Source organism: Corvus hawaiiensis, chromosome 11, assembly GCF_020740725.1.
Source record: "Corvus hawaiiensis isolate bCorHaw1 chromosome 11, bCorHaw1.pri.cur, whole genome shotgun sequence".
NCBI classification, from domain to species: domain Eukaryota; kingdom Metazoa; phylum Chordata; class Aves; order Passeriformes; family Corvidae; genus Corvus; species Corvus hawaiiensis.
Genome location: NC_063223.1, coordinates 13,885,635 through 13,909,502, shown reverse-complemented (window position 1 = coordinate 13,909,502; position 23,868 = coordinate 13,885,635). Strand labels below are relative to the sequence as shown.

Here is a 23,868-nt window from a genome sequence, read left to right as displayed (position 1 = left end):
GCTGCCTCCCCTCCTCCATGGCGGCGGCAGCCGGGGCTGGCCCCTGCCCTGCTCCCTGCGTGTGAGTGTCACGCCAGGCTGGTTATTTCCGTGGGTTCGCTGCGTTTGACTTGTGCTGAACAAAGCGAAGGATCTGGCCCTGGGATCGGACTTAAATGAAGGGAGCTCGGATGTGTTTATTCTCTAGGCTGAGTGTGGGTCAGGGCCTTTGTTGCTGCCTGCCTTGCTCCTGGCTGCAGCGCTCGCTGCCTCCGAGAGCCGGACCCGGCCCTGAGCTGGGAATTTCCGAGGAGCGGAGACTGGTGCTGCCGTGCTGGTGACACCGGCTCCCTGCAAACCGGGGGAGCATTACCTGTATCGGGCTTCTGCTAAGTCCCACTGGGCTTTGTTGTAATTGCCTTTCTGTGTAGGGTGTTTTGGTGCCTTGGTCTTCAGTGAGAAGTCAGTCACGGTTTTTGGCACCTCTGGCTCAATGGAAGGGGAGCCTTGAAAGAGCCAGCATAGCAGAGGTGCTGCCATGTCTCTGTGCAGCAATGGGAGGGTGGGCGTGGGTCACCCCAATGCCCAGATGCTGTCCTCACTGCCTGCAAGCTTGGATTTTTCATTGATCTGAGCTGGTGGAATGTATGTATTGAGAACCTGGGTTGTTGTTGTCTCTGATCTGTAAATGTCTCCTTCAAGTTATGTTCTTAAGTAGTTGTGTGCTATATGGAAGAAACTAGTGAGTAGAGAGTTCCTGGCCAGGGTTTGACCAGGGAATGGCTTGGTGAGGTATCTTGTATGTAGAGGAAGGCCCAAAGGCCGGGAATTACGCGTGATGTGGAGCTTGGTTCAGCACGGACCATGACTCCTTACCTTTCCTGAGTTTGGATTGGGGCCCCTTTTCCCATCAAGGTGCTGCGTGCCATGGCTTCATGCAAAATGAGAAGGGGCAAGTGTTTGCCACCATCCAGTGGTGAGGTGGCTGGTTTGGCTTTAAACTGGAGACAACCAGCTTCTTCTCTGGCTGTAGCCTGGGAAGTGTCCCGTGTGGTGCTGTGGGGAACATCCCACTCCAGATATGTGGTACTTGGTGAGAACACGTGTGCTCTGACACCGTCCCTGATCCACAGCCTCATCCATGCCCTCTTAGTCTTCCCCAGGGTGCAGCATGGAAGCCATGTAGATACCCCAATATGGTCTTCCTGCTATGCTTGGAAGTCACATTTGAGCAAACCTCTTGTGCATCATGGAGGAGAAAAGCTCCAGCCAGTAAATAAGTTTTGATGGTTTCAGTGCCAGACATGGGCAGTCCTGGCTCTTCTGCCCTGCACTCGGCCTGTGGTATAGCCAAACACACACCTTCTCTTGGGTTTGTCAGAGCGTGGCCAGGCACAGGAAGGTGTCCTTGTTTGCCTTGCCTTCCTGAGCACTCTGCGGCTGCCTCCAGCCCTTGTTCTGTGTGGAAACCACCATTTAAAAACCTGAATGAAAAACATTTCAAAGTTTATTTTCCCTTTAGGCTTGGCACACCTCCTCTTTGTTGCTGGTGTGCCGAGATGTTTGAGTTTGGAAGAAAACTCCACATCCAGATTGTCAGGCTCACACTCCGCAAGTACTTTTGCTTCTTTCTGCTCTGAAGTCGCCTTGGATGGTGCCAGATGGACTATTTTGGGTGACTCCTCTGTCCCTATGGTGTCTTGGTGTAATGAGGACCAAATCCACCCCTGCCCTGTGGGCTGCTGTGTGCTGGTCTGTGCCCCGGGGCAGAGACCCTTGTGAGCTGCCTGAAGCACAGAGATTTTTGTATTGCTGGGATCAACTCAGGGCCTGGTGCGAGCCAGGGAGTGATATCCTCTTTGCTCCTTGAGCTGAGATTGTGAGGGATTTTGCTAGAGAAAGTGCCTGAGGTGAAAACATGCCAGGGGTGCCAGGGCTAGGCTGCTTGGCTCTGGGAGATATGCTATGCAGGGACCATCTCTTCCTCCTCTCTCCTCCTCCTCACTGGCAGCCTGCAGATCGGCCCTGGGGCTCGCTGCCCACCTCCCCGTCCCGAGCATCCCGCAATCTGCCAGCCAACTTGGCACAGAGACCCGGGAGCGCTGGTAATCCAATTTGGGCAGTTTAGCTGCACTTTGCTCTCCGTGCTGCTGGCCAGAGCTCGGGAGCTTTAATCCGGCTAATGACCCCGGCTTCATAACGACCATTTGCCTGATGCAGTTTTCCTTGCTGTTGGCGATGGAGAACAGGGGCTGAGGCTGTTTCCAAGTCCTGTCCGTGGTGTCAGGGACGGTTTCCAGGTGTAGGTACGTGTAATGACCAGAGGGTGAGGGCAGTGTGGAGGGACACTGCAATCCCTGTTTTCTCTTTGGGAGATTTCTCCTTCCCTCTTCCCATTTTTCATCTTCTCTCCCTCTTTTTCTGGTAAAGATAAGCCTTTCTTCCGGAGTTATTTTGCAACGTAGTATTTTCAGAAAGGCAAAGCCAAGAAAAATAAAAGCCTCTCTCTTCCTTGGGTTGCCTACTGTTTAATGTACAAAATATAGGGGTGGTAATTGCATTAAAACATATATAATTATACTGGAGGGAGGAAAAAAAATTCCTGCTAATTGCATGTGTGTTTTGAACTGATAAATGTTGAGTGATTCTTCATGTTTTCTTGGGAGTTTGGAGGAGCAGAGATGCAGTCTGGCATGTGAGGGGTTGGGAGCAGGGCTGGTTTCCCAAAATTGTTGGGAAGCTTGGATGCTCTGAGCACCTCTGGGGCAACATCAGTGCTGGGGGCCCAATCCTTTGTGGATCCACATCTGATGCTACCTCCATCCAGGCAAGTCTTGGTGTCATTGTAGTAGCCCTGTGAGTCCTTTTGCTTTATGTGCTTAGTTAAACAACTGTTTGTGTGTCAAAATATTCAGGCTCTCTTGCAGAAGCAAATTCTTGGCAAGAGAAGAGGCAGATTCCTGTATTAGGGGGAGAAATTTCCCGTGTGATGTAGCCCCACATGCAAGGGCTGTCCCCCCACTTTACCATGGTGTTGGCATGAGTGGGTGCTGCTGGGGGGTGGGGGGAGGAAGGATGGTCGCACTCGTTTCAAGTGACACGATGTGAAAACCACATTTCCTTCTGCAAATGCCGACCCCGTCAGAGCTGCCGATAACATCGCAGGTAATTAGAATGGCAGTAAGTTGTTTGCTTTGTGCATGTGGTCAGGCTTTGTGTACGGGCGTTTGCTTCGCTCTTCCTGTGCAGACTGTTAGTTTCAACAGGGGAAGAGGAAAATCCAAAAATATTTTAAGAGGAGTTTAAAAATAATCTTGGAGCTTGGCTGGTGGGCAGGATATTTCACAGGACCGTGTTCCCTGCTGGTCCGTGTCCAGCTTTGTGGCCCTCGGAAGGCTTTGCTGGATGGTGTTAAGTCCTGTCTTGTCATTTTGGCCAGCCTGAGGGCTTGCTGCTGGGCTCTGGGAGCTGGAGTGAGATGGGAGTCTGCCCTGGGATTTGACTTTTGCACTGGGTAGGTCTGGCTGCCCTGTAGCAGAGCAGTGTCGGAGCCGGGACGCGAGCCCCAGCTTACAGCTGCCACGGCCTCTGTAAAACATTGAAATCTGTTCCCCAGCGTTGCATTCCCTCCACCCCCGTCTGCTTCTCCATGGTTTTTATTCCTAGAAGTGTTGGCATGCTGGCAGGGTCCCTGCCTGCCCACTGCTGCTTATCTCCATGTCCGGCTCCTGGATGGCTGCTTCCTTTCTAGAGCCAAGGGGGGGCTCTCCCGTCTCTGGCAGGACCAGAATCGGCCCGATGAGCCCTGCTGAAGTCAAGAACCTGTTTTTCAGGCTGATGTCATCGGGAAGAAATGGGGGAGGAGGAAGGCAGGAAGGCAGCGCCGTTTCCGAAGGAGAGCCGCCGCCGAGCCCCATGACGCTGCCAGCAGCCCCGGCTTCCATGGCTCCCACTGTTATTCCTTATCAGCATGGCCGAGGTGCCCATGGGGCTGCTGGCACATGCAGGACGGGTCCTGCTCTGCATAGCCTCGTGCCTGCGTGGGAGAGAGCTGGGAGGGAGGGATGCGACCGTGCCAGGGGAGTGTGTCAGCTCCCAGCAGAGCAGGATATCTCTTGGCCTGCTGGCTGTGCCTTGTATGGCTCCCTGGCCCTCTGTGGGGTGATGGCACTTGCTGGAGCTGCCATCCAGCCACTTTCATTAGCAGAAAGTGGGTTTTTGGCAGAGATGCTTGGACAGCCCTTCCAGCAGGGGCGAGCAGCTGCCTCCTCTTGGTTTTGCACTGAAGGAGCCGATCCATTATGCTGACGCCTGTTGGAATCTCAGCCCCTCGTGTATGGTGTCAGGCCATAGTAGCAAGGTTGATGCCTGTGTCCAACATGGCTTGGGGCTGCAGCTGGGATCTGCAGGAAAAGAAGCAGCCTTGCTCTGCCCTCCCTGCCAGATAGCAGCTCTTGGGCTGCACCCATGCTTTGATGTGTGCTCTGCCCAGGTCTGGTGGGTGAGACCCCCTTGCTGTGGGAAATTGGGATGGGATGTGCTGTGTTGGCGCTGCCCATAGGAAAGCAGAGTGTGGGCACGGCACCTCCATGGCCACGGAGATGCCTGTTAATATCAGATGCTCTTTGCCTGTGGTGCTGTGAATGAAGCCTCTTTCGGACTCTCAGAACAGGTTCCCCTGTGGTGGTGTTGCTGTGGGGGGACTTTTGGGCTCTTCCCCTTCCCCTCTCTGCCTGTCCCATTGCCAGGTGAGGCTTTGCTATCTCTCTGGGTGTCTCACTTCTCCTGGGTCAGCTTCACCTTGGGCAAATAAAACATGGGGCTGTGCTGAGCTGGGAACTCCACAGGGGAAGCAAAACTGGGACCTGAGCCATTTCCAGCTGTGGGTTCTTGGGGCAGCATAACTGAAACAGCAGAGGGGGAAGGATGGGAGGTTGATAGGGGAAGGAAAGGCACACATGGCTTGGGAAAGCTCGTTTGGAGAAGTTTTGTGGTTGTTTCAATCAGAACTAATGTGGTGGCAGTTGTGCTTGGCTCGCCACGGGACAGCACAAGTTCTGGTGTCAGCAAGGGGCCAGGCGGAAGCATGGGAATTTCAGCTTAGCTGGGATTAAACCAACCCCAGAATGACCTCCCTTTGCTGGAGTAGAGGGGGGTTCAGCAACCAGGAATCCTCCTGTGGCAGTGCTCCATTGCAAAGAGGGAGCTCTGCGGATTCCGTCTGAGATTTGGGGGAAGCACTGGTGCCAGAGAGGTGAAAATGCAGCTTGGAGAGCTGGGCTGGAAGAGCAGAATTGATCTGGGCAGGGTAAGATCATGGCTTGTGTTTGTGGCTGCCCTGGCCCAGTGAGGGATGTGGAGCAGCAGGCTGGGAAGTGAGGAGTGATGCATTATGCCCCAGGGAATGAGATCAGACAAGGGAAGGATGCTGATGGCCGAAAGATCTCTTGTTGGACTTCTCTGCTGTTGAGAGACCTTGCTTGTGGGTGATCTGGTCTCTGCAGGGCAGGTTTTTGGGATATTTATGTGGGGCAGTGGACTGATGAGATGTCAGAATCAGAGTCTGGGAGTGCATGGGCCAAAGCCAAAGGAGATGGTGGCCTTCAGGGAATGTGGTCTGTATTTCTTTCCTCTTGAGCTGGGGTGAGATGTTATTAATTGGTGCTGATTGAGGTGGCAAAATTCACATCAGTCTGGTGTTTGAAGCCTTGAGCTGACCTGGGTGTTGATAGTAGGAATGATAGTGCCATGGCTGGTGTCCTGGTGCCTTGGGTCGGGGTCAGTCAGTCCAGGTCTGTGTACTCCTCTCTTGGCTGCAGGAAGCACAAGGGAAGGTGGGGTGCACTCTCCTCCTGGGAAGCCCAGATCCAGCATGTGGGCTGCAAACAGAAGGGCCCTCGGTAGCCCTTGTAGGGTCCCTGTACGGACTGTGATACCCAGGTGAGTTGTGGGAATAAGGCAAAGGACAGCCACAGACTCTCGCTTTGGCGTAGCTGGACAGAGTTGGGAAATATGTGTAGGGCCTCGGTCCATGCCTGGTTTCTGTGGCAGGGATAAGCAGTGCTGGCAGGACCTGCTGAGACTGTCCTCGTGTGCCTCTGTGCCTTGGGATGTTGTGGTTGCGGGGAGCCTGGGTTTCCGTATCGGAAATGCTTGTGAGCCCTTTTTGGAAGGGCTCTCTGCAGGGCAGCCTGCAGTCTCTTGGTGGTGAGAGCACGTAGTGGCTCCAGAGCTGTTCTGGAGTTCAAGCTGTTCTTGGTGTGACTTGACTTCTTGCAGAGGACCAGAGAGGGGGAATTGCACACTTGAGAAATGCTATTTAATTTCCTCACTGCTTGTTCTTTTATGCCCCTTTTTGCTGAGGGTCAAGCTTTGTGAATCCTTGGGCAGTAGATGGCTGCTTCTTCTTGTCACATTTCACAGGACAAAAGAGGTTGAATTCTTTGCCCAGAAGATCCTTGCAGGGCAGGAATGGAAGCTGGGGTGGATGGCAGGGCAGGATGGGCTCCTCAGCCCCTGCTTGGGGGAATGTCAGGAGCCTGGGAGGAAACTGAAGATTCTGAAGATATTCTTGATTGGGTGATAGTAATGGAGATTGAGGCACTGGGGCAGCTTCAGAGCATGCCATTGATTTCATCAGGGTGTGGTTTGAGCCAGGGATAAGGTTTTTAATGATTTAACTCACAGGCTAGGGAGGGACTGAAGTCAAATAGTTTTCAATGACTGTATGCAGTGAAGGAAAGAGTTAAAGTTTAGCCGTGTTACAGCACTTGCATATGTAGTGCAGCTCTGACTTGTACCACCACCAGGCTTTCCTCATTGTTGCAAGGCTTTTCCCAGGCAGATGAACCTAAAAATACACCAGCTCTATGGTGAGGCTGCCTCTCCTGTGGCCCAAAGGCTTTTCTCTTCCCTGGATAATCTCCCCTCTCTCCCCTTTGCTAATTACTGGCAGCTCAGAGCTGGTCCCTTCTCGACTGTTTCTTATTGCTGAGAGCAGCAAGTGACTTGGAGGAATTACAGGTAAAGATGCCATTTCCCCTAAAATTGCAAAGGGGAGAAAAACAATAAAAAACGTTTAAAAATGCCATTAGATGCCATTTCCCCTTCTGTGGGTCGGTTACTTGGTGGTTTTCAATCCCATGCTTTCTCTCCTCCAACCTCTCTTGCAAAAGTGCAAGGCTGTGAAGCTCTTGGTGTGCTTTGCTGGGAGTGAACCTGCTGGGGTCCTGTCGATGGAAGAGCAGGGATGGCAGGCGGGTCTGTGAGTGCCAGATATGCACCTCTGTGCTTGTCTGCATGTTTTAAACCCTGTCTGTGGGTATTCCCATGAGAGCTGCTGCTTTGTAGGCTAGTGCTGACTCTTGGACTTGCTGCTCGGATGAGTGGAGAGCTGGTCCTTAATGCTCTGTCCAGTCTTTGCCTTTTAAGGTTAGTTTTTCCATCCCAGTACTCCTGCTTTGTGCTATCAAAGTGATGATTGTTTTCCCAAAGTGTGATCTCCCATCCCAAACACAGGTTTTTGGGCATATTGCAGGATCCGGGAGCTCTCAGCCTCGGGGGATGAGTGCTGCTGCCCCTTGCCACCTCTCCAGCAGCCAGCAACTGGGGCAGTGGCATCTGTGGGGCACGTCCATGGCTTGTTGCTGAAAGGCTTGTTGGAAGCTGGGATGTGTGAGTGTTGGCTGTGCTGAGGTGGGTGACCCCCATCCAAGTCTTGCAGCGGCTGCAACCATCTCAACGTGACCAATTTGAGGTGAAACCGTGAGCAAATGTCCTTTCCAGTGGGGGATGAAAGGGGTTGGGGCAGATTTGGCTCTTGTGCTGGCTTTGTTTCTGATGGCAGGTTTCCTGCTATAAATAGATGTATGTATGTATATATATATACATATACGTGTGTGTGTAAATCAAAACACAAGCCTGTGGTGCTGTCTGGCTGGTGGTGTGGCCCCACAGTGGGGTGAGCCCTAGGGATGCTCAGTGCTGCAGATGCTCTGCACTGCATCACTTGCTGCCCAGCAGCACAGCAGGGTGTGTTTGCAGTCCCACTCCCCCAGTTGGCACACATGCATCCGGGCTGGGGTGTATTATTTTATTGCTGCCTGTTTCAGGGCAGGGCTCGGCTCCAGGGTATCTGCCTGGGGTTTTCCGTGCCTTTGGACTGCACTGGAGGTGTTTGTGCTGCGGGTCTTGCTTCTCGGTGGTGGCAGTCGTATGGTGGCCCTGGACTGCGTCCCCCCAGGGGAAGGTGCTACTTGACTGCAGCCCCAGGGGGTTTGGGTGCCCTGTGGTTTAAAGAATGTACCAGTGGAGCAGCTGCCCTGCCTTAGCTGCACTGTGACCTCTCCATGGGACTTGGAGGCTGTGTGACGGCAGGGAGATGCCCTTTGGCTGCTCCTCTCATGGGCAGGGAGCAGGGGCTGTGCCACCACCCATATTCCAGTGCAGAGCTGCCTGCACTGTGGTGGGCTTGAGCCCTGCTTTAGTTCAATCCAAAGTTCGGGAACCCGTATCACTGAATCCTGAAGAAAGTAGACAAACTAGCCATTTGTGCTGTTTAATTTTTATTAATTGCTGCTGATGGTTTTGAGCAGGACTGGACGAAACCACCACTGGTGTCAGGTCACTAGGACGAGATGTTGCTGCTGTAGTATATTTAGGAGCAGAAGTCTCTGAGGAGCTCTGCAGAGTGTCATCTCTCAGCTCGCCCCAGCTCTGCCTCACTTTGCTCTTGTTCCAACTTCTGATTTGCAGTTCCCTACGTTAATTTGGGAATCTCCTGTTGGGCTTTCTAGCCCTGGTTTGTGGCAGCAGCTCGACCTCTAGTTCTCTCACCCACTTCCTGAAATAGAAGCAATGAATCACAGAAATGCACCAAGAAAGCACGTTTCCTGTCATGCTCTCTCGTCCTGGCAGGAGATGCTCTGGTTGGCATCCCCACGCTGCACCAATCTCCCACTGTCACCTTCCCCATCTTCCCCATTCCTTCTCTCCTTGGCATGTCACTGACACATGAATTTGGTGTCGGTGCTGGTCTCCTTGCCAGGCAGCCACTATGCTGTTCCCGAGGGGCTCAGCTGCATGGGAGCAGTGGCTTGGTGACAGCTGTGCCAGTTTCTTGGGGTGGGAAACCACTCTCTGGTTTCTGTCAGGAAACCCCAGTGTCTGCAGCTGCTGGGCTGTGGCTTTCTGGGCTAACCAGTGGGTTTGTGCTGACAGCACCACTTGGTCCCCCATCAGTGTGGTTTGGGGCTAATAAGCTCTGATCCGGGGTGCTCGTGGTTATTCTCTTACCAACAAGCTCAGAAAAATGAAGATTCTGGGCAGCGTCAGTGTCTTCTGGGAGTGCTCTTGCTCTGACAGTGTTGTGACTACCTACTCCTTGCTGGGAGGCTCCCAGTGTTGAAAAGGTGTTAGGAATGGGTGATTGGGACCATGGGGATGATTTCCAGGGCTGGTGCTTTGGTTGTCTCCACACCCATGGAGCTTTATGGCACCTGGATTTGGTCTCAGTGTTGCTTATATGCTGTTGTCCAAATATCCCTTGAGACTGTTGCCTTGGAGGTGGATGTGTTGGGAAGTCAAAGAGAGCAGGGTGCAGAGCATGTGGGCAGAGGCAGATCTGCAGAGAGGGTTTGGAAGTGGTGCAGAAGCTTTTCCCAACGTAGCTGGGGCCCAGTGGAGCTGGCAGGGCTGCAGGGGTGGCTAGGGCTGGGCTTGCTGTGCAAAAGGAGAGGGGGGGTCTTTTTGGGAGTTGGAGAAGGGGGAAAAAAGTTTCTCCCTTTCATTAGACCTCTCCCAGTCTGGCTCTGTGGCTTGGGAGGGGAGCAGCAGAAGTGAAGGATGCCGTGTGGAATGTTGGGGTACCTGTATGGCTCACTGCTGGCTCAGTGATGATGCAGCCCCCCAAGGTTTGCATGTGGCCTAGCTGGTGGGTCCCACAGCCCTGCCAGGAGCAGGGTGCTGTGGCTGGGGCAGCGTTCAGCCCCACACAGCCCTGCTGATACGGCAGCTGGCTGCCCTCTGACACCCTGCCTTGCCCGGACTGGGATCTGGCGAGCTGCCAGTCACTGCGGGCCATATTTCCTACCTGTGCCACTCCCTGCTGGGGATCCTCTCAGAGGTTATCCTGGGCTGAGTCAGAGATGGACGATAAGGAGAGGGAGGAGAGAGAGGCTCTCCTCCTCCTCCACTGCCTTTTGAAGCGGCTTATCTGCACTGGCTGGGAAGCTGAGCTGGTGTCCCAGCTGGGGTGGATGGGCTGTGTGCTGGCAGGGGGGTTTGCACAACCCCACGCTAGTCCAGGGGTGCTTGTGCCTGTGTGGGGAGGGTGGATGGAGAAGACAGGGATGGGGTATAACGGAGGGGCTGCTGAACTGATGCAGAGAGCAGAGCTGTGCGTTGCTTTCCTGTGGCCATCTCCTCCCCGCTGCTGGGATACCCCACTGGTGTGGGGGTATTTGGCTGGCTCCCCACTGCTTTGCTGCTCTATGCTGGTGAGCCCCAGCTGTGGCACAGCAGCAGGCAGAGCATTCCATTCCCCCTGTGTGTGCCCCCTTGTTCCTCTGGAGCCTCTCAAACCAACTGCCTCATGTCTGGCTCTGTGTTTTCTAATGCACAGAAATGGCAGAAGGACAGGCTTGTCCTTGCCATGCCTGCTTGCTCCCTCCAGCCCTTCCTGCCCGTGACCCTCGTGGCAGGCAGGTGGCAGGATGTGGGGCAACATGCTGGGGCTCTTGGCTCGCTCTCAGCTCCTTTAAAAGGTGCTTTTGAGATCCTCCTCTGTGCAGGGGCTTGGGCTGTGCGTGCTGCTAACTGGGATTTTGCATCCGTTCCCAGCACCGCTGTGGAGTGGGATTGGGGCAGCAGGCCAGGGTCTCTTCTGCCTGCTAGAAAAATGTGAAGCAGCAGAGTCTGCTGGGTGGGATGGAACACGCTTGGGACTGTGCAGGAAAGCCTCCTAACCCCACTTTTCTTGTCTTTCTACCTCTAGGGCTGACTGGACCGGCCGTGCTCACGATGCCCTGAATGCTGAGCGCAGCGGAAGCAGAGGAGACTGTGTCCCGTTAGCTCCTCCTCCCTCCCTCATCCCTTTAGTTTGGGTTTGTTTCTATTTATTTTGTGGCTGAGTTTGGGCATGGCCTTGGCTGGATGTGAGGCTACTGCAATGTGGCTCCTTTGGCTCAAGCACCACTTGTCCATCCACATTTGGACCTTGCTGCTCTTGGGGAGCACCTGGCTACCGCTGGCGGAAGGCAGCCCCAAATCTCCCTTTAGGACTTTCCCGGTTACAGACTGGAGCTTGACGCACTTGGTGGTCCACAACAAAACCGGGGAGGTCTACGTGGGGGCTGTCAATCGGATCTACAAGCTCTCCAATAACCTCACACTCCTGCGGACCCACGTGACGGGGCCCGTGGAGGACAATGAGAAGTGTTACCCTCCGCCCAGTGTCCAGTCCTGCCCACATGGGCTGGTCACCACCAACAACGTGAACAAACTGCTGCTGGTGGACTACTCGGGGAATCGGCTGATTGCCTGCGGCAGTGCCTCCCAGGGGATTTGCCAGTTCCTGCGGCTGGATGACCTCTTCAAGCTGGGTGAGCCCCACCACCGCAAGGAGCACTACCTCTCCAGTGTCAATGAGTCGGGCACCATGTCTGGTGTCATCATCGAGGTGCTGAATGGGCAGAACAAGCTCTTTATTGGGACGCCCATTGATGGGAAGTCCGAGTACTTCCCCACCCTCTCCAGCCGCAAGCTGATGGCCAATGAGGAGAACGCAGAGATGTTTGGCTTTGTCTACCAGGATGAGTTTGTCTCCTCGCAGCTCAAAATCCCCTCGGATACACTCTCCAAGTTCCCCACCTTTGATATCTACTACATCTACAGCTTCAGCAGCGAGCAGTTTGTTTACTACCTGACCCTGCAGCTGGACACCCAGCTCACCTCTCCTGACTCCACTGGGGAGCAGTTTTTCACCTCCAAGATCGTCCGCCTCTGCGTGGATGACCCCAAGTTCTACTCCTACGTGGAATTCCCCATTGGCTGCGTGCAGGACGGCATCGAGTACCGCCTGATCCAGGACGCCTACCTGACCAAGCCTGGCAAGGCTTTGGCCAAGTACCTGGGCATCTCAGAGCAGGAGGATATCCTCTTCACCATCTTCTCCCAGGGCCAGAAAAATAGGGTTAAGCCTCCCAAGGAGTCTGTGCTCTGCCTCTTCACGTTGAAGAAGATCAAGGATAAAATCAAGGAGCGTATCCAGTCATGCTACAGAGGGGAAGGGAAACTCTCTCTGCCCTGGCTCTTGAATAAGGAGCTGGGCTGCATCAACTCGGTAAGTTCTTACCTGTCTTTACGCAAGCCAGACTGTTTCTGGCTGCCGGTGGTGGTCTCTGGCTGGACCTTCCCCAGTACTTTGACCTGAGTTGTGTTTTCCCAGTGGGAAGGACTGGTGCCATTGGGGCAGGGTGCTCAGTTTGCCTCGTAGCATTCCTTGAGGAAATCACAGCTTTGTGATGGGTCAGCTCTCTGGATTTGGGGTGCAGCAGTGCCCATGGAGAGCCTCAAAGAAGGGGCCCCATGCTGACAGAGGGGCCTGTTTCTGATATCCCTGCCCTGTGGATTTGAGTAGTGTCAGTGAGTTGGGCTGGGACGGTGGGATGCTCAGGCCTCAGGGCAGCTCTGCTGTGGAGTCCCTTGCAGATGGCACATGTGGGTTTGTGAGTGTTGGGTCACCTGGGACTTGGCAGTGGCCAAGCAGCAGGATGTGTGGGACAGGGAGCACAGACCTGATGGAGGGAGGTGGGGAGGCTGGTGGTCCCAGCAGAAGTTGGTCAGATGTTCAGCATGGAGGGACCACATCCTCTCCATGGGGTGCTGGGAGAGCACAAGGCGCTGTCAGAGGTGGCTTTTGAGAGTGGCCAAGGCAAACTGTCATCCAGAGGTGCAGGAGGTGAGTGCTGCTATCCTAGAGCAGTGATTCCCAAGTGAGGGAGCACTCCCCTCTGTCCCCAGAGAGGTGTTTTCCTGCTTGGTTCTCACCCAGGTGCATCTGCTCCCTGCTGGAGTCTCACCTGCTCAGTGTGGGACCTCTGAGTGGTGGTGGGCAGGGGACCTCCCTGCTTGGCTCTCTGGTTTGTTTTCTCATTGAACTGTTACTGTGTTCTTTTCTGGGCAATGTTATAAACCACAAGTAGTTGCAGGAGGCTACAACTCCCTGTGATGGAGAGGTCATAGGCTGGATAGTCCCCAGGTAGGGTCAGATACGGGGCTGAGGCAGGCTTGGGGTGCTGCTGTGTGTGTTTGGGAGGGTCTGGTGGAGGTCCTGACCCGCCTGCTATCACCCACCTGCCCCAAGCCCCGCTTGCTGGTGTTCAGCACTCATCACCAAGCCCCTAGCCCTGCTCAAGCAGGGATTTGGGTGCAGGCAGGTAGGCAGGGGTGTCCCTGTGGAGCAGCCCTGCCTTCTCTCCCACTGTCCTCGCTGCTGCTCTGGAGGAGACAGCTAACAGCTGCCTGACAAAGTAAAGGGTTTGCTGTCAAGAGCGCTGGGCTCGCAAATCAGATTTTGGCTTTGAACTAATTCAATTTTGCTGGAAAATGATGAAATCGTTACACGGCTGCCTGTTGGGTCGCGCAGCTGCTGGCTCGGCGGCGGAGTTGCTCGCTGCTGCCTCCCGCACTCCCGGCTCTCCTCTCCCAGTGCCCCACTAACGCCACGTCCCCTGGGCTTGGGGAGGCTGCTCTGCCCCCCTGCACTCTGAGGATGGTTTTAAACTCTGAGGGTCCTGGGATTGCTACCTGGTGGCCAGCCCCTGGGAGTAAGTGGATCTCAAGGTACTCTCTGGGTCCTGCAGATGTGGCTCGTGGGGTGGAAGGATGTGTGTCGTGATGGGGAGGCTCCTGCTTTTGTATGGGTTAGGCTGGGGAGTGGCACCTTCCCCCAGGGGAGCCAGGTGGTGTTTTCTGTCCCAGTCCTTCTCCAGCTGCCAGGCAGAGTGGGGCAAGACATGACTGGATCGTGAGTCAAGCCCTCAGCTCCTTACTGTGTTAAGCACAGGCCAAACCAGACCACTTGAAGCATGTACCTTCTTTCTGGCAGGAATTTCTGTGCCCCTAAACAGAATAAAGCCACCTCTGGGGTGAGTCATGGCAGTGGCAGATTTCTTGGTGGTGAGGACTGGCCAGAAAATAAAGGGCATGCTGGTTTTTTTATTTCGAAGGAGGCAAAATGTAATTGCTCAAGTCAGTAGTTGCTTGGAATTTACACCCCATCCATATGGAAAATGTGCAAGGAGCTCTCTTGCTCTGCTCTTTCATGGCAGTAAGGGGCTGAGGCTGGTCTGTTCTGGAGGAGGTTTTGCCAGCACTGCACTCCCAGACCTCGAGCAGTGCAGGGCCAAGGGATGCTCATCCCCAGCACTGCAGGGGGATTCTCTGATTCTCCAGAGCTGGTGCTGGAGCTGGGAGGAGAGGCTGCCAGGCAGCTCAGGAGATGTTAGTGATGCCTCACCAACACTGGTGAGTGGAGCGAATTCCTCCCTCCCATTTCTCTCTCCCTCCCTCTGGGATCCAGTGATCTGGAAGTGGGAAGGGGAGTGAAGCTGGCTCTGCAGGGAGGCTCCTCACACTGGTGCACTCAGACCTGAGCATGGACTTCCAAAAGCAGCAGAGGCATCTTGTGGAGGCACCCAGGCCATTTCCCTGTGCCAGCCCTGCTGCCTAAATCGCCCCTGAACCTCTCCAGAGGCTTTGCTGCTCCCAGTGTTTCACTGAGAGGGGCTTGGTGTTGTGTAGCCAGGGTCTTTTCTTCCCCTGTGCAGTGCAGGGCTCAGAGGTCTTTGTGCCTGTGGCCAGATGTGCTCAGTGCATCTGCCCAGTGCTCCTGTCCCCAAACTGGGGGGAACAAGGGCTGGGAAAGGGCAGTGGGCTGAAGCTGGAGTGCAGAGGTTGCAGCAGGGAGTTCCCGGAGCCCTTGACTCCCGGGCTGGCAGTGTGGGCAGAGCCAGTGTCTGGAGCCAGCAGGATGTGGGCATCAGCTTTCCCTGGGCTACCCCAGGGAGAAAATGAGTATTGACTCCTCAGTAAGGCTTGCTGCCCAGCTTGCTGGCACAGGGCAATGGCTGGTGACAAACTGGCTGAAAGTGGGCCAGGATAAGCCAAATCCTTTCCGGGGCAGCCAGAGAAATGCAGGTGGTAACAAACTGTACCACACTGGGATTATTCCTGAGCAGCGATTAATGCACAAAAAGACTGGCATCCCAGCCTGGCACTTAGTACCAGCCTCCTGTAACCTCCTCCCTGGCTCTTTGCATCCCTCCACATCCTCCATCGCAGGCCCTGGAGATGCACAGGGGGATGGAGTGAGCCTATAATGGTGTTAACTGGCGAATTACTGGCTAATTAATAATGCTGAGTGATGCGAGCCTTGTCGTGCTGTCTGCTCCCTCATTGCTTTCGTAAGTGGGCTTGAAGGGAGGCAATGAGACAAGGCATATCAGGAGACACCCGCTCCTGCTCGCTTGGTGCTGTGGGCCTGCTTCCCCGCTCCTTCAGGTCCCTTTCCCCAGGAAATCCGAATTTCCTGATCCTGTTGTGAGGAGGCAAAAAGTAGTGCTGGGAGAGAGAAGACTGCTGTGCTGTGCAGATAGCAGCCTGGGGTGTCTGAGCCAGGGGCAATAGAGAGGGGTGCCAAAGGAAAGCACGGAAATAAAAGCAAAAGATAAAAATAATTAAAAAAACAGACCAAGAACCCCCAAAAGAAACACCCCCCCTTGCAGTAGGCTGAAGGTCCCTGCAAAAACCCATGCAAATGCGAGAGTGGGCAGATCCCGAGGCCTCCTGCAGATCCCAGTGTCTCCTGCAGATCCCAGCATCCGCGGGCTGAAACGCTCCAAGGTCACTGGCCCTCGCGTGCCGTGGTGCGTGTCGGTCCCTGCCAGCACCGGCTGGGGGACAGCTGTCCCTCTGTCCATCCTTCCCTCCGTCCCTCTGCCTTGCCTCTCCCCACAGCCTGCATCTGCCAGAGATGTCGGTGGGTTCCGTAACCCCGGCACTGCTGCCCTTGGCCCGACCTCTCTGTGCTGCCTGCGCTTCCCTAACAAGGCAGTTTGCTGTTAATGAGCTAATTGTTGGCGTAATTATTTATCGAGGTGGTGTCAGCATGGCGGCGGCGGGAGCTCCTCGGTCCCAGAGCGCAGCTGTATTTGTCATCTCCCAGAGAGTATGTTGAGACAAAGCAGAGAGCAGTAAACACCATAAACATCTCTCCTCTTGCATATTCAGCAGCCGCGCGGGTGGGGAAGCTGCAGATTGAACTCAGAGAGAGCAGAATCTGCACTCCGGAGTGCCAGGGCTTGAATACCTTTGTGGCATTGCCCTTAACCCTTCTGCTACTGCAGATGGCTGGGTGGAAGGTGCTGGGGTTTGTTTGGGCTGTGGGTGACAGAAGTTTTTCCCCAGCAAAGCACCTGAGAAATCCCGGATATTTGGATGGGAGCTGTGTATCGGCTGGAACATCGCTTGCATCTCGCTCTGTGATTAGGAAGATGATTTTCTAGGATCTGCTCTTTTAAAATTCCTAGCCTCGTAATGCAGAGGAGGACGCTTAGTATGTGTGTTGGCCAATGGATAGGAGAGGGCAAGGCTGGCATTCAGAGGATGAGTGGGGAGGTTGTGATTTCCCTTCCCTCTTTTTCCTGTGGTTGCAGAGACGCGTGGTGCCCCATGTTCCTGTTTTGGAGATCCCCGCATCTCTCATGACTGGCTATAGGAGTTCCCCCAGTTCGGGGAAGGATGAGCAACAGTCAGGTGGGGAAGGGAGTTGATCTTTGTCTGTACATTAACTCAACACCCAAACCCCAAAGTTAGAGTGACTGAGGGAGCCGCCCAGCATCCCCAAAGTGCCTGGGGAGGCTGAATGTGACTGGTCCTTCCCTGTTGGAAGGCTGGCACAGCACTGAGTTCCTGCTGCAGCAGGGAGTTGTACCACTGGCCTTGGAGCTGAATGGTGGCACGGTGAGGAGGGCGAGCAGCCTTGCCATGGCTGTGGGAGGCTGATGCCATTGTAGCTGCGAGTGTATTGTGCTGGGGCATGGAAAAGTGCTGTGTTTTCTCCCCTCCACATGGGTGACTGTGGGTTGTTGGTGGGAGCCGGTCCGGGCTGATCCTTGCTTCCCAGGCAGTGATGAGTGGGAATTACAGAGCTCTGTGCTGCCCTTGCGTACGTGGAGCTCGGCATTTTCCCATATGCTCTGTGCACATGCGGTATGGATTTAAAACCCCTTGGGGACTGGCATGCATTTGGAGCCTGCTGCTTGCCAAAAAACCTCTCTCCCCTTTAAATTCAAAATTATATAAGGAACCTTGTGAAGCGGAAGAATCCCGTGACCGGAGCAGGCTGTCTCCCTGTCAGCTGTGCCTGCCTTGCCGCTCTACTCTCCTGCACCCAGGCTCGCTGCCACCCTTGGGGATTTGGCAAAGCCCTTCACTGCCTGGGACAGAACAGGGATTTTGCTGGTGCTGTGTGACCATGTGAGGCTGTTGCCTCGTGGGGGAACACTGAAAGGCCCATGTGCCCCCCAGGCCAGACAGCCGTGGCCAGGGTCTGTTGTTCCGCTCAGCAGGTCAGGGTGAGGATGCTCGAGGTAGAGGTGAGTGCTGTGGAGCTGGTCCTGGTCCCACTGCCCTGCCTGCAACTCAGCTTTCACAGGGGTCATCCCTCTGCCTTTGCCTTGCCCATCCTTGGACTGTCCTTGCTGGAGGTCCCTGCTGTCATGGCCTTGAGAGTGGAGAGAGGCCAGTGCAGCCCTGCTTCTGCCTCTCCCTGGGCAGAGCTTGCAAAAGCTTCTCCCAGATGTGTGGGCTCCCTCTGAACTGAGGAGGCAGCTGGCGGAGCCAGGCGCCTTGTCTGGGGCAAGGCAGCATGGAAAAAATGTGGGGATTTCCCAAAGACGTTCCTGTGGGAGGAGGAACAGGGCTGGCAGGTGGGTAGTGTGTTTGCTGGAGGCTTTGCTATGTGAAGTGAGGCTCTTCCAGGAGGCCTGACTTGTTTGCCTTGGCATGGCCTTGTCTGGGAATTGTTTTGTCTTTGGGGGAAGGCTGGGGTGCAGGATTCAGACCCTCCTGCCTTGCTGCCAAGCTGGTTTTTTTTTTAAGCTTAGTGCTGGGATGAGGAGGAGAGAAATGTGTGTGTGCTGGGGAGCTTCTGCTGACATCCCACGTGTCTGAGATGGCACTGGTAGGGATGGAGAGTGGAGTAGGGATGCTGGGCTGGCTCATGCTGGGTTTGTAAGTGCTGCTCTGTAGGATGCAGAGGACAGAGAGCCGTGGTCTTGGCCTGCAAAGCCTGTGTTCAGATGTAAAGAGGGCCTGCATGCAGTGGATCTGTCCCAAGTGCCTTACATCAGTGTGTAGGGAATGTTAGGGAAACATCAACTCATGCCTTCCCTTGGCTGGTGAGGTGGGATGGCTGTGGTAGGGCGCTGCCAAAGGTGCTGTAACTGTGGGGTGAAGGTGGGAGATCGCTGATTGCTGTCTGGGAGGTCCAACACGTCAAGGCATTGGCAAAAAGCTCATCTCTCCTCTGCTTTCTTCCAACAGCCGCTGCAGATCGACGACAATTTCTGTGGCCAGGATTTTAACCAGCCGCTGGGCGGGACTGTCACCATCGAGGGGACCCCACTCTTTGTGGATAAAGAGGACGGGATGACCTCGGTGGCTGCCTATGACTACAGAGGACAAACTGTTGTCTTTGCAGGCACACGGAGCGGGAAGATCAAAAAGGTAGGAAAGGCCTCAGTGATGCTGATGGGTAGGGACTGCTTGCCTCACTGGCCCTTTGTGGGGTACAGGTCAGGCTGTGCCTCCATAATAGAGTGACTTGATGTATTTGGGGTAGTGTGCAAAGGGCTGGGGAGGGACAATTTCCCCTTGCTTCTCTCTGCCAACTGAATTTACAGAACCTCTGCCTTTTGGAAGGATTATATCATAAGGAAGTAGAGTCCTTGCTGATGGTTGATCAGAGCCCATCCTGTCATGTCTCGGGGGCAGGTGGGCCTGCCCTGGAGCTGCCACGAGGCAGACTCTGTCCATGTGGATCCTCTGTCCATCTGGCCTTGTCATTGACCTGGGCAGGGTGGGCAGAGGTGGGTGCTGACGGCTCCAGCCCTGCGAGGGGGAGACTTCACTTCCTGTACCCCACCAGAGCACAAAAGGCTGCTTGTTGGTGGCAATTAGCAAATAGCTCCATGCGTGCCTTTCTCTGCCTGCATCTCCACAGGGCACGGATTTCCTGTTATCATAACATCATGCCTGTAATTACTGCTGTACATGCCCTGTATAAACATAGCTGCCATTAACACATCCTCAGCCAGGGAAAGGCCGCGTGAAGGTCCTGGTAGGGTCCCTGCTATGGACCAGAGCTTGGCTGAGGGGTTTGACCTGTCCCTCTGTGACTTGTGAGGTGTTCCAGCACTGTCTTGGTCACAGCATTCTGCATTTTTGCTACGTCTCCTGCTCTGTGCTGGCCAGGGTGCCCTGCAGGAGGCAGGGTGGTTTCCCTGGCAGGAATCTGGAGCAGGATGCCATTGTGTAGTCCCCATATGTCCTACTCGCTCTGCCCCTGTTCCCCCAGGACCCCTGACAGACTCACCTGTGCCCCTGCCTATTAGCAGTGTTTTTGGGGCACGGGCAGCACATGTTGGGATGGGGAGCAGGAGGGAGGGGTTCTCTCTAGCCCCACATCTTCTGCTTTGCTTTCTGGAGTCCTTGGAGGGGTGCAGAGTGGCAGCAGGGCTGTGAGGATGGAGGCAGCTTGTCCTCCCTTCCGGATCGATGAGGGATCCAGAGGGACTGGTGTCATGTTGCTGCTGGCTGCTCCTGCCGCTGGGCTCCAGATGGGAGCTTTTAGATGGGGATGGGAAGGAAGGAGCATGTGGGAGGAGGGTTCAAAAAGCCACAGCAACAGTGTTACACCTCTAGTTCCTCAGTTATCTAGAGGGGCTGGTGGTTGGCTTTTAGACAGCAAATTGGATTTTTCTTCTAACTGCTTTTTTCAGTTTTTCCCTGGTCTTTGCACCTTCAGAGCCATTTGGAAGGGGTCATCTAGGCTGGGTGCCTGGTTGGTGGGTGGGCTGCATGCTGCAGCCATGGCTGTGGCCAGAACTTGATGCCCAGGTGTGGTTTGAGCATCCTCCTTCCCTGCAGGGTTTTCCCAAGCTTTGTTTTTCCTAATTTTAAACTTGCTGCCCCAAAGAGCTGGTGTGGCTCTCTGGCCCTGCAGGGCGTGAGGACATGGAGCTGCTGAGACTGAAGAGATGGGTCTCAGTCCTGTCTCTGCGCTGGAATGCCACGTAGGTTTTATAGGCTCATCCTGCCCGGAGCCCCCAGATCCCCTGGGGTTGCAGAGCTCTCCACTGGCAGCATGGGAGCACTTTGCAGGCTCCAAATCCTGCGCCACGAGGTCCTCTCCTTGTCCCTGCAGTGACCTTGAGGTGGGCAGCCCAGCCCTCCTGCGGCAGGGGCTGCCTGGCTGCCCAGCAAAGCGCTGCCTCAGCAGCTACCTGATCCTGCTGCCTGGCTGCCAGGCCGGAGGCAGGGGAGGGTGAGGAGGGGCTGCTGACCTGGCTTTGAGTGGAACCAGTGTGTCCCCAGCCAGGAGATGTGATACCTGGCAGGGGTTCAGCAGAGTGTAGCCAAGGTGGCTCCTCCAGGCAGAGAGGGTGTGTGGGGGAGTAGCACGGTGTCGGGGGGTGCATCCTTCAGCAGTGCTTGCAATCCCTCTGCTTTTAAGCTGTTGGTGTTTCCCACCATCCCCTTGGCAAACACCCACACTAGGCTTGGTGCAGCCTGCCAGCCCCCCCACCCTCTCCAGAAGCCCTGGCATCTCCTTTGGGAGAGGAAGGGCTGCACTGACAGCTGGGTGCCCTCCTCCCCACCCCCAGGAGCCCTGTAATGGATGCTGCTTTGCTGAGGGGCACCGATCTCACCATCTGGGCCGGGGTAAGGTCAGGCCAGAGTCAGTGCTGCGTCTGGCTTTTCCTTGGATGGCAGCTCCCATGCCCAGCATTTGTCCAGACTGTTGCATGCAGACAGAGCCTCCCTTTGTCCCCCCCAAAAAGCCACGCGAGCCTGTGGCTGCCCTGCAGCCTCTCCCCAGCCCTGCCACCAACAGTTGCTGCTTCGAGGGCAGGGTGCTGGGCAGCACCTGCTGCCACCACAGCTGCAGGGAGACCCCAACTCCGGGGGGGAGGAAGGATCCTGTAGGCAATGTCAGATTTGCAAAACTGTCTGCAGGACAGGGGCTGTGGGCTGGGATGGGGAGGCAGCGGGGGGATGGAGATCACAACCCCTGGGATGCTGAGCGGGCTGCAGCAGTGGAACCCATGGCAGCCCAGTCTCAGCTTGTCCTGCAGCATTACCAGGCAGGCAGTTATCTTTGGCTGATCCTGAGTTATGTGGAGAGGCCAGGCTTGGAGAGCCCTTGGTCCCGCGTGCTCGCTGTCCTCTGTGCCAGCAGTCATGGGACTGGGGCACTCAGGGAATTCCAGCCGTGCCCAGGTGAACAATGCAGGGATGGGTTCCAACGCTGCTGGAGCTGGCACTGAGCCACTTCCTCTGTACTCCTGAGCTGGCACGGCAGGGACCTGGCCTTGTACCCTATAGTCTGAGAATGCTGTGGATGGGGAAGTGACATGGGGACGTGAGCCATGAGCATGCTGCAGCAGGGATGTCAGGGGATGTTTTTGAAAGGGAAATGAGGCTTGCTTCCTAATGCTTGGGTTTTTCCTGGAAACCACCTGTCCTCAATTGGCAATCTTTTTATTAGGCAGTTATCGTTTTCCCAGGTTGTCTTTTCTATTTTTTGGGTGGATAGGAAGCTGTGTGTATGATTGCAATGGGAGTGCTCAGTCGTGTGCTTGAAGTGTTGTATGGAGGGAGGGAGGGAAGAAGGATGGCACTGGAGGGGGTGTGCTGATGGTGCAGCCCCCTCCCAGTAACTGCACCATGCTGGGCTGGAGGCTGGAGCAGTGGGACATTCTGGGAGGTGCAGCACAGACCCAGCTTCCCTCCTTTGCTGCTCTGCTCCTCGTTATGCACACAGCACCGCCTTGGGGCTCTGCTGAGCTCAGTGTAGCCCTTGTGGGTTGACCCAGTTTTGGGTGCTGTCTGGTTATTTTTGGGGGGATGAGCTGAGTTCCTCTCTCAAAGCAGCCGGTGGCTCTCTGCCCACAGCTGTCCCTGGCTGCTGTGGACCAGGGAGGCTGTGAGCTGTCCCTGCTGCCACAGCCCTGCAGGAGATACTCAGCACCTCTGGGGATCCAGGTGCTGGAGATCCCTAAGGCAGGAGTGATTGTAGAACAGTGCAGCCAGTGCATCCCAGCCAGGACAGCATCGCACTACACATCCCTTGCAGCCAGCTGAGCTCTCATTTTTGGAGGATTATCTGTCTCCCCAGTCACCACCGCAATCCCTGTAGCTCCCTGTTCTGTCCTGGAACGGGCTGGCCTTGGGCATGAACACATCATGTCTCCGTTGGGAATCTGCTCCCCGCCTGGGGCTTGCGCTTGCCACGGCTTGTTTATTCTCTCCCACAGAAAGCACAGCTGAACTGGGCCTATGTCTGGCTGATTGGGTTTCACTTCTTTGATAAAAATAAAAATAATCTCTTCACACTGTGGGTTATCCCCATCCCTAGCAACAGGACGTGGTGCTCCTCTCCTAGCCTGGGGAGGGTTGAGGGGCTCCACGGCAGCTCCCTGTCCTGCTGTGGGCAGGGAGATGAGGGTGCTTTGGGGGGAGCAGATTTGGCAGCCTATGGAGGCACCCCCTTTGAGTTCTCTAAAAGCTTTGGATTAAGGATGCTTCAGTGTGCTCACAACCCTTGGTGTGTCTGGACAGAAAATAGGTGCTGTGGAGAGGGGGAGTTGCTGACTGGGGCCTTTTTGGGATTTCCCTGTTGCCTGCTGGCTCCCTTCTACCACAAAAACCCCTGTGTGTTTGCCTCCTGGGGATGATGCATGACCTGATCGTGGTCTATGTGAGGTGGGAGAAGCAGCCGTCAGGCTCCCTGCCCACCCTGCCAGTCCCTGTCCCCACGGATCCTTTCTCATCACCCTCTCTTAGTGCTCAGGGTAAGCAGCTCTGGCTGAAAAGGGGCCCTTTGTGTCTCGGCGCGTGAAATCCGGCTCCCAGAGTGCGCAGGAAGGCTTGGCCCGCCTCGTGACCCTGCTGCTGGCTATCCTACTTACTGCCTGTGCCTTGGCTGGCTTTTCTTTTGGGGTGTGTGAGGGGGACACAGGACAGATTTGGGGCATGAACCCAGCCCTGGCCCTGGCGGTGTCAGCCGGTGACCCCTGAGGACTCCCCAGGCATCGACCCCTGCACAGCCCCTGGAAATCCTCTCCTGCCCGTGTTGCTGCCTCTTCCCAGCTGGCTGCCCGGCACAAGGGCCTTTTGTTCCTCCTGCCTCTTCCCTCTGCCCTCTCCTGCTCTGTCCCCATCTCATCCTCTGGAGACCCCTAACCTCCTCCCCACACACATACAGCCCCCGTGGGCGCCTGCGCCCAGCCCCGTGAGGGAGATGCGCTCCTCGGAGCATGCGCCCGTGCCTCTCCCCAATCAATGGCAATAATTTTATTGGCATGACAAGGTAGCCGACGGTTGCCAAAGTGAATCCATCAAATACCTCTTGGCGGCTCCCCGCCCCCTCGAGAGCTCTCGCTGGAGTCGTTAAGCTGTTTTAATCAAGGTGGAGGCTGGAGAGCAGGCGTATTAAGTGGATGGGGTGGTGGGGAGGGGGCGGTGGAGCCTTCCCATCCCCTTGCTGGTGGCAGGGAGCGCTCGGCATCGCCCCATTCCTGCTCAGCAGGAAGGGGCCCCGCT

General features: G+C 55.4%; 1 protein-coding gene across 1 annotated transcript in view; it reads left to right on the top strand.

Annotated features, from left to right (window-relative positions):
* The window catches only part of PLXNA1 (plexin A1), a 115,912-nt gene that overhangs the window by 2,797 nt on the left and 89,247 nt on the right, over window positions 1-23,868 (top strand). Inside the window, exons 2-3 of the mRNA XM_048315275.1 lie at window positions 10,973-12,319; window positions 18,586-18,768. Coding sequence (XP_048171232.1) covers window positions 11,117-12,319; window positions 18,586-18,768 — 1,386 coding nt within the window. The 5' untranslated portion in view covers window positions 10,973-11,116. The remainder of the gene's footprint in view (window positions 1-10,972; window positions 12,320-18,585; window positions 18,769-23,868) is intronic.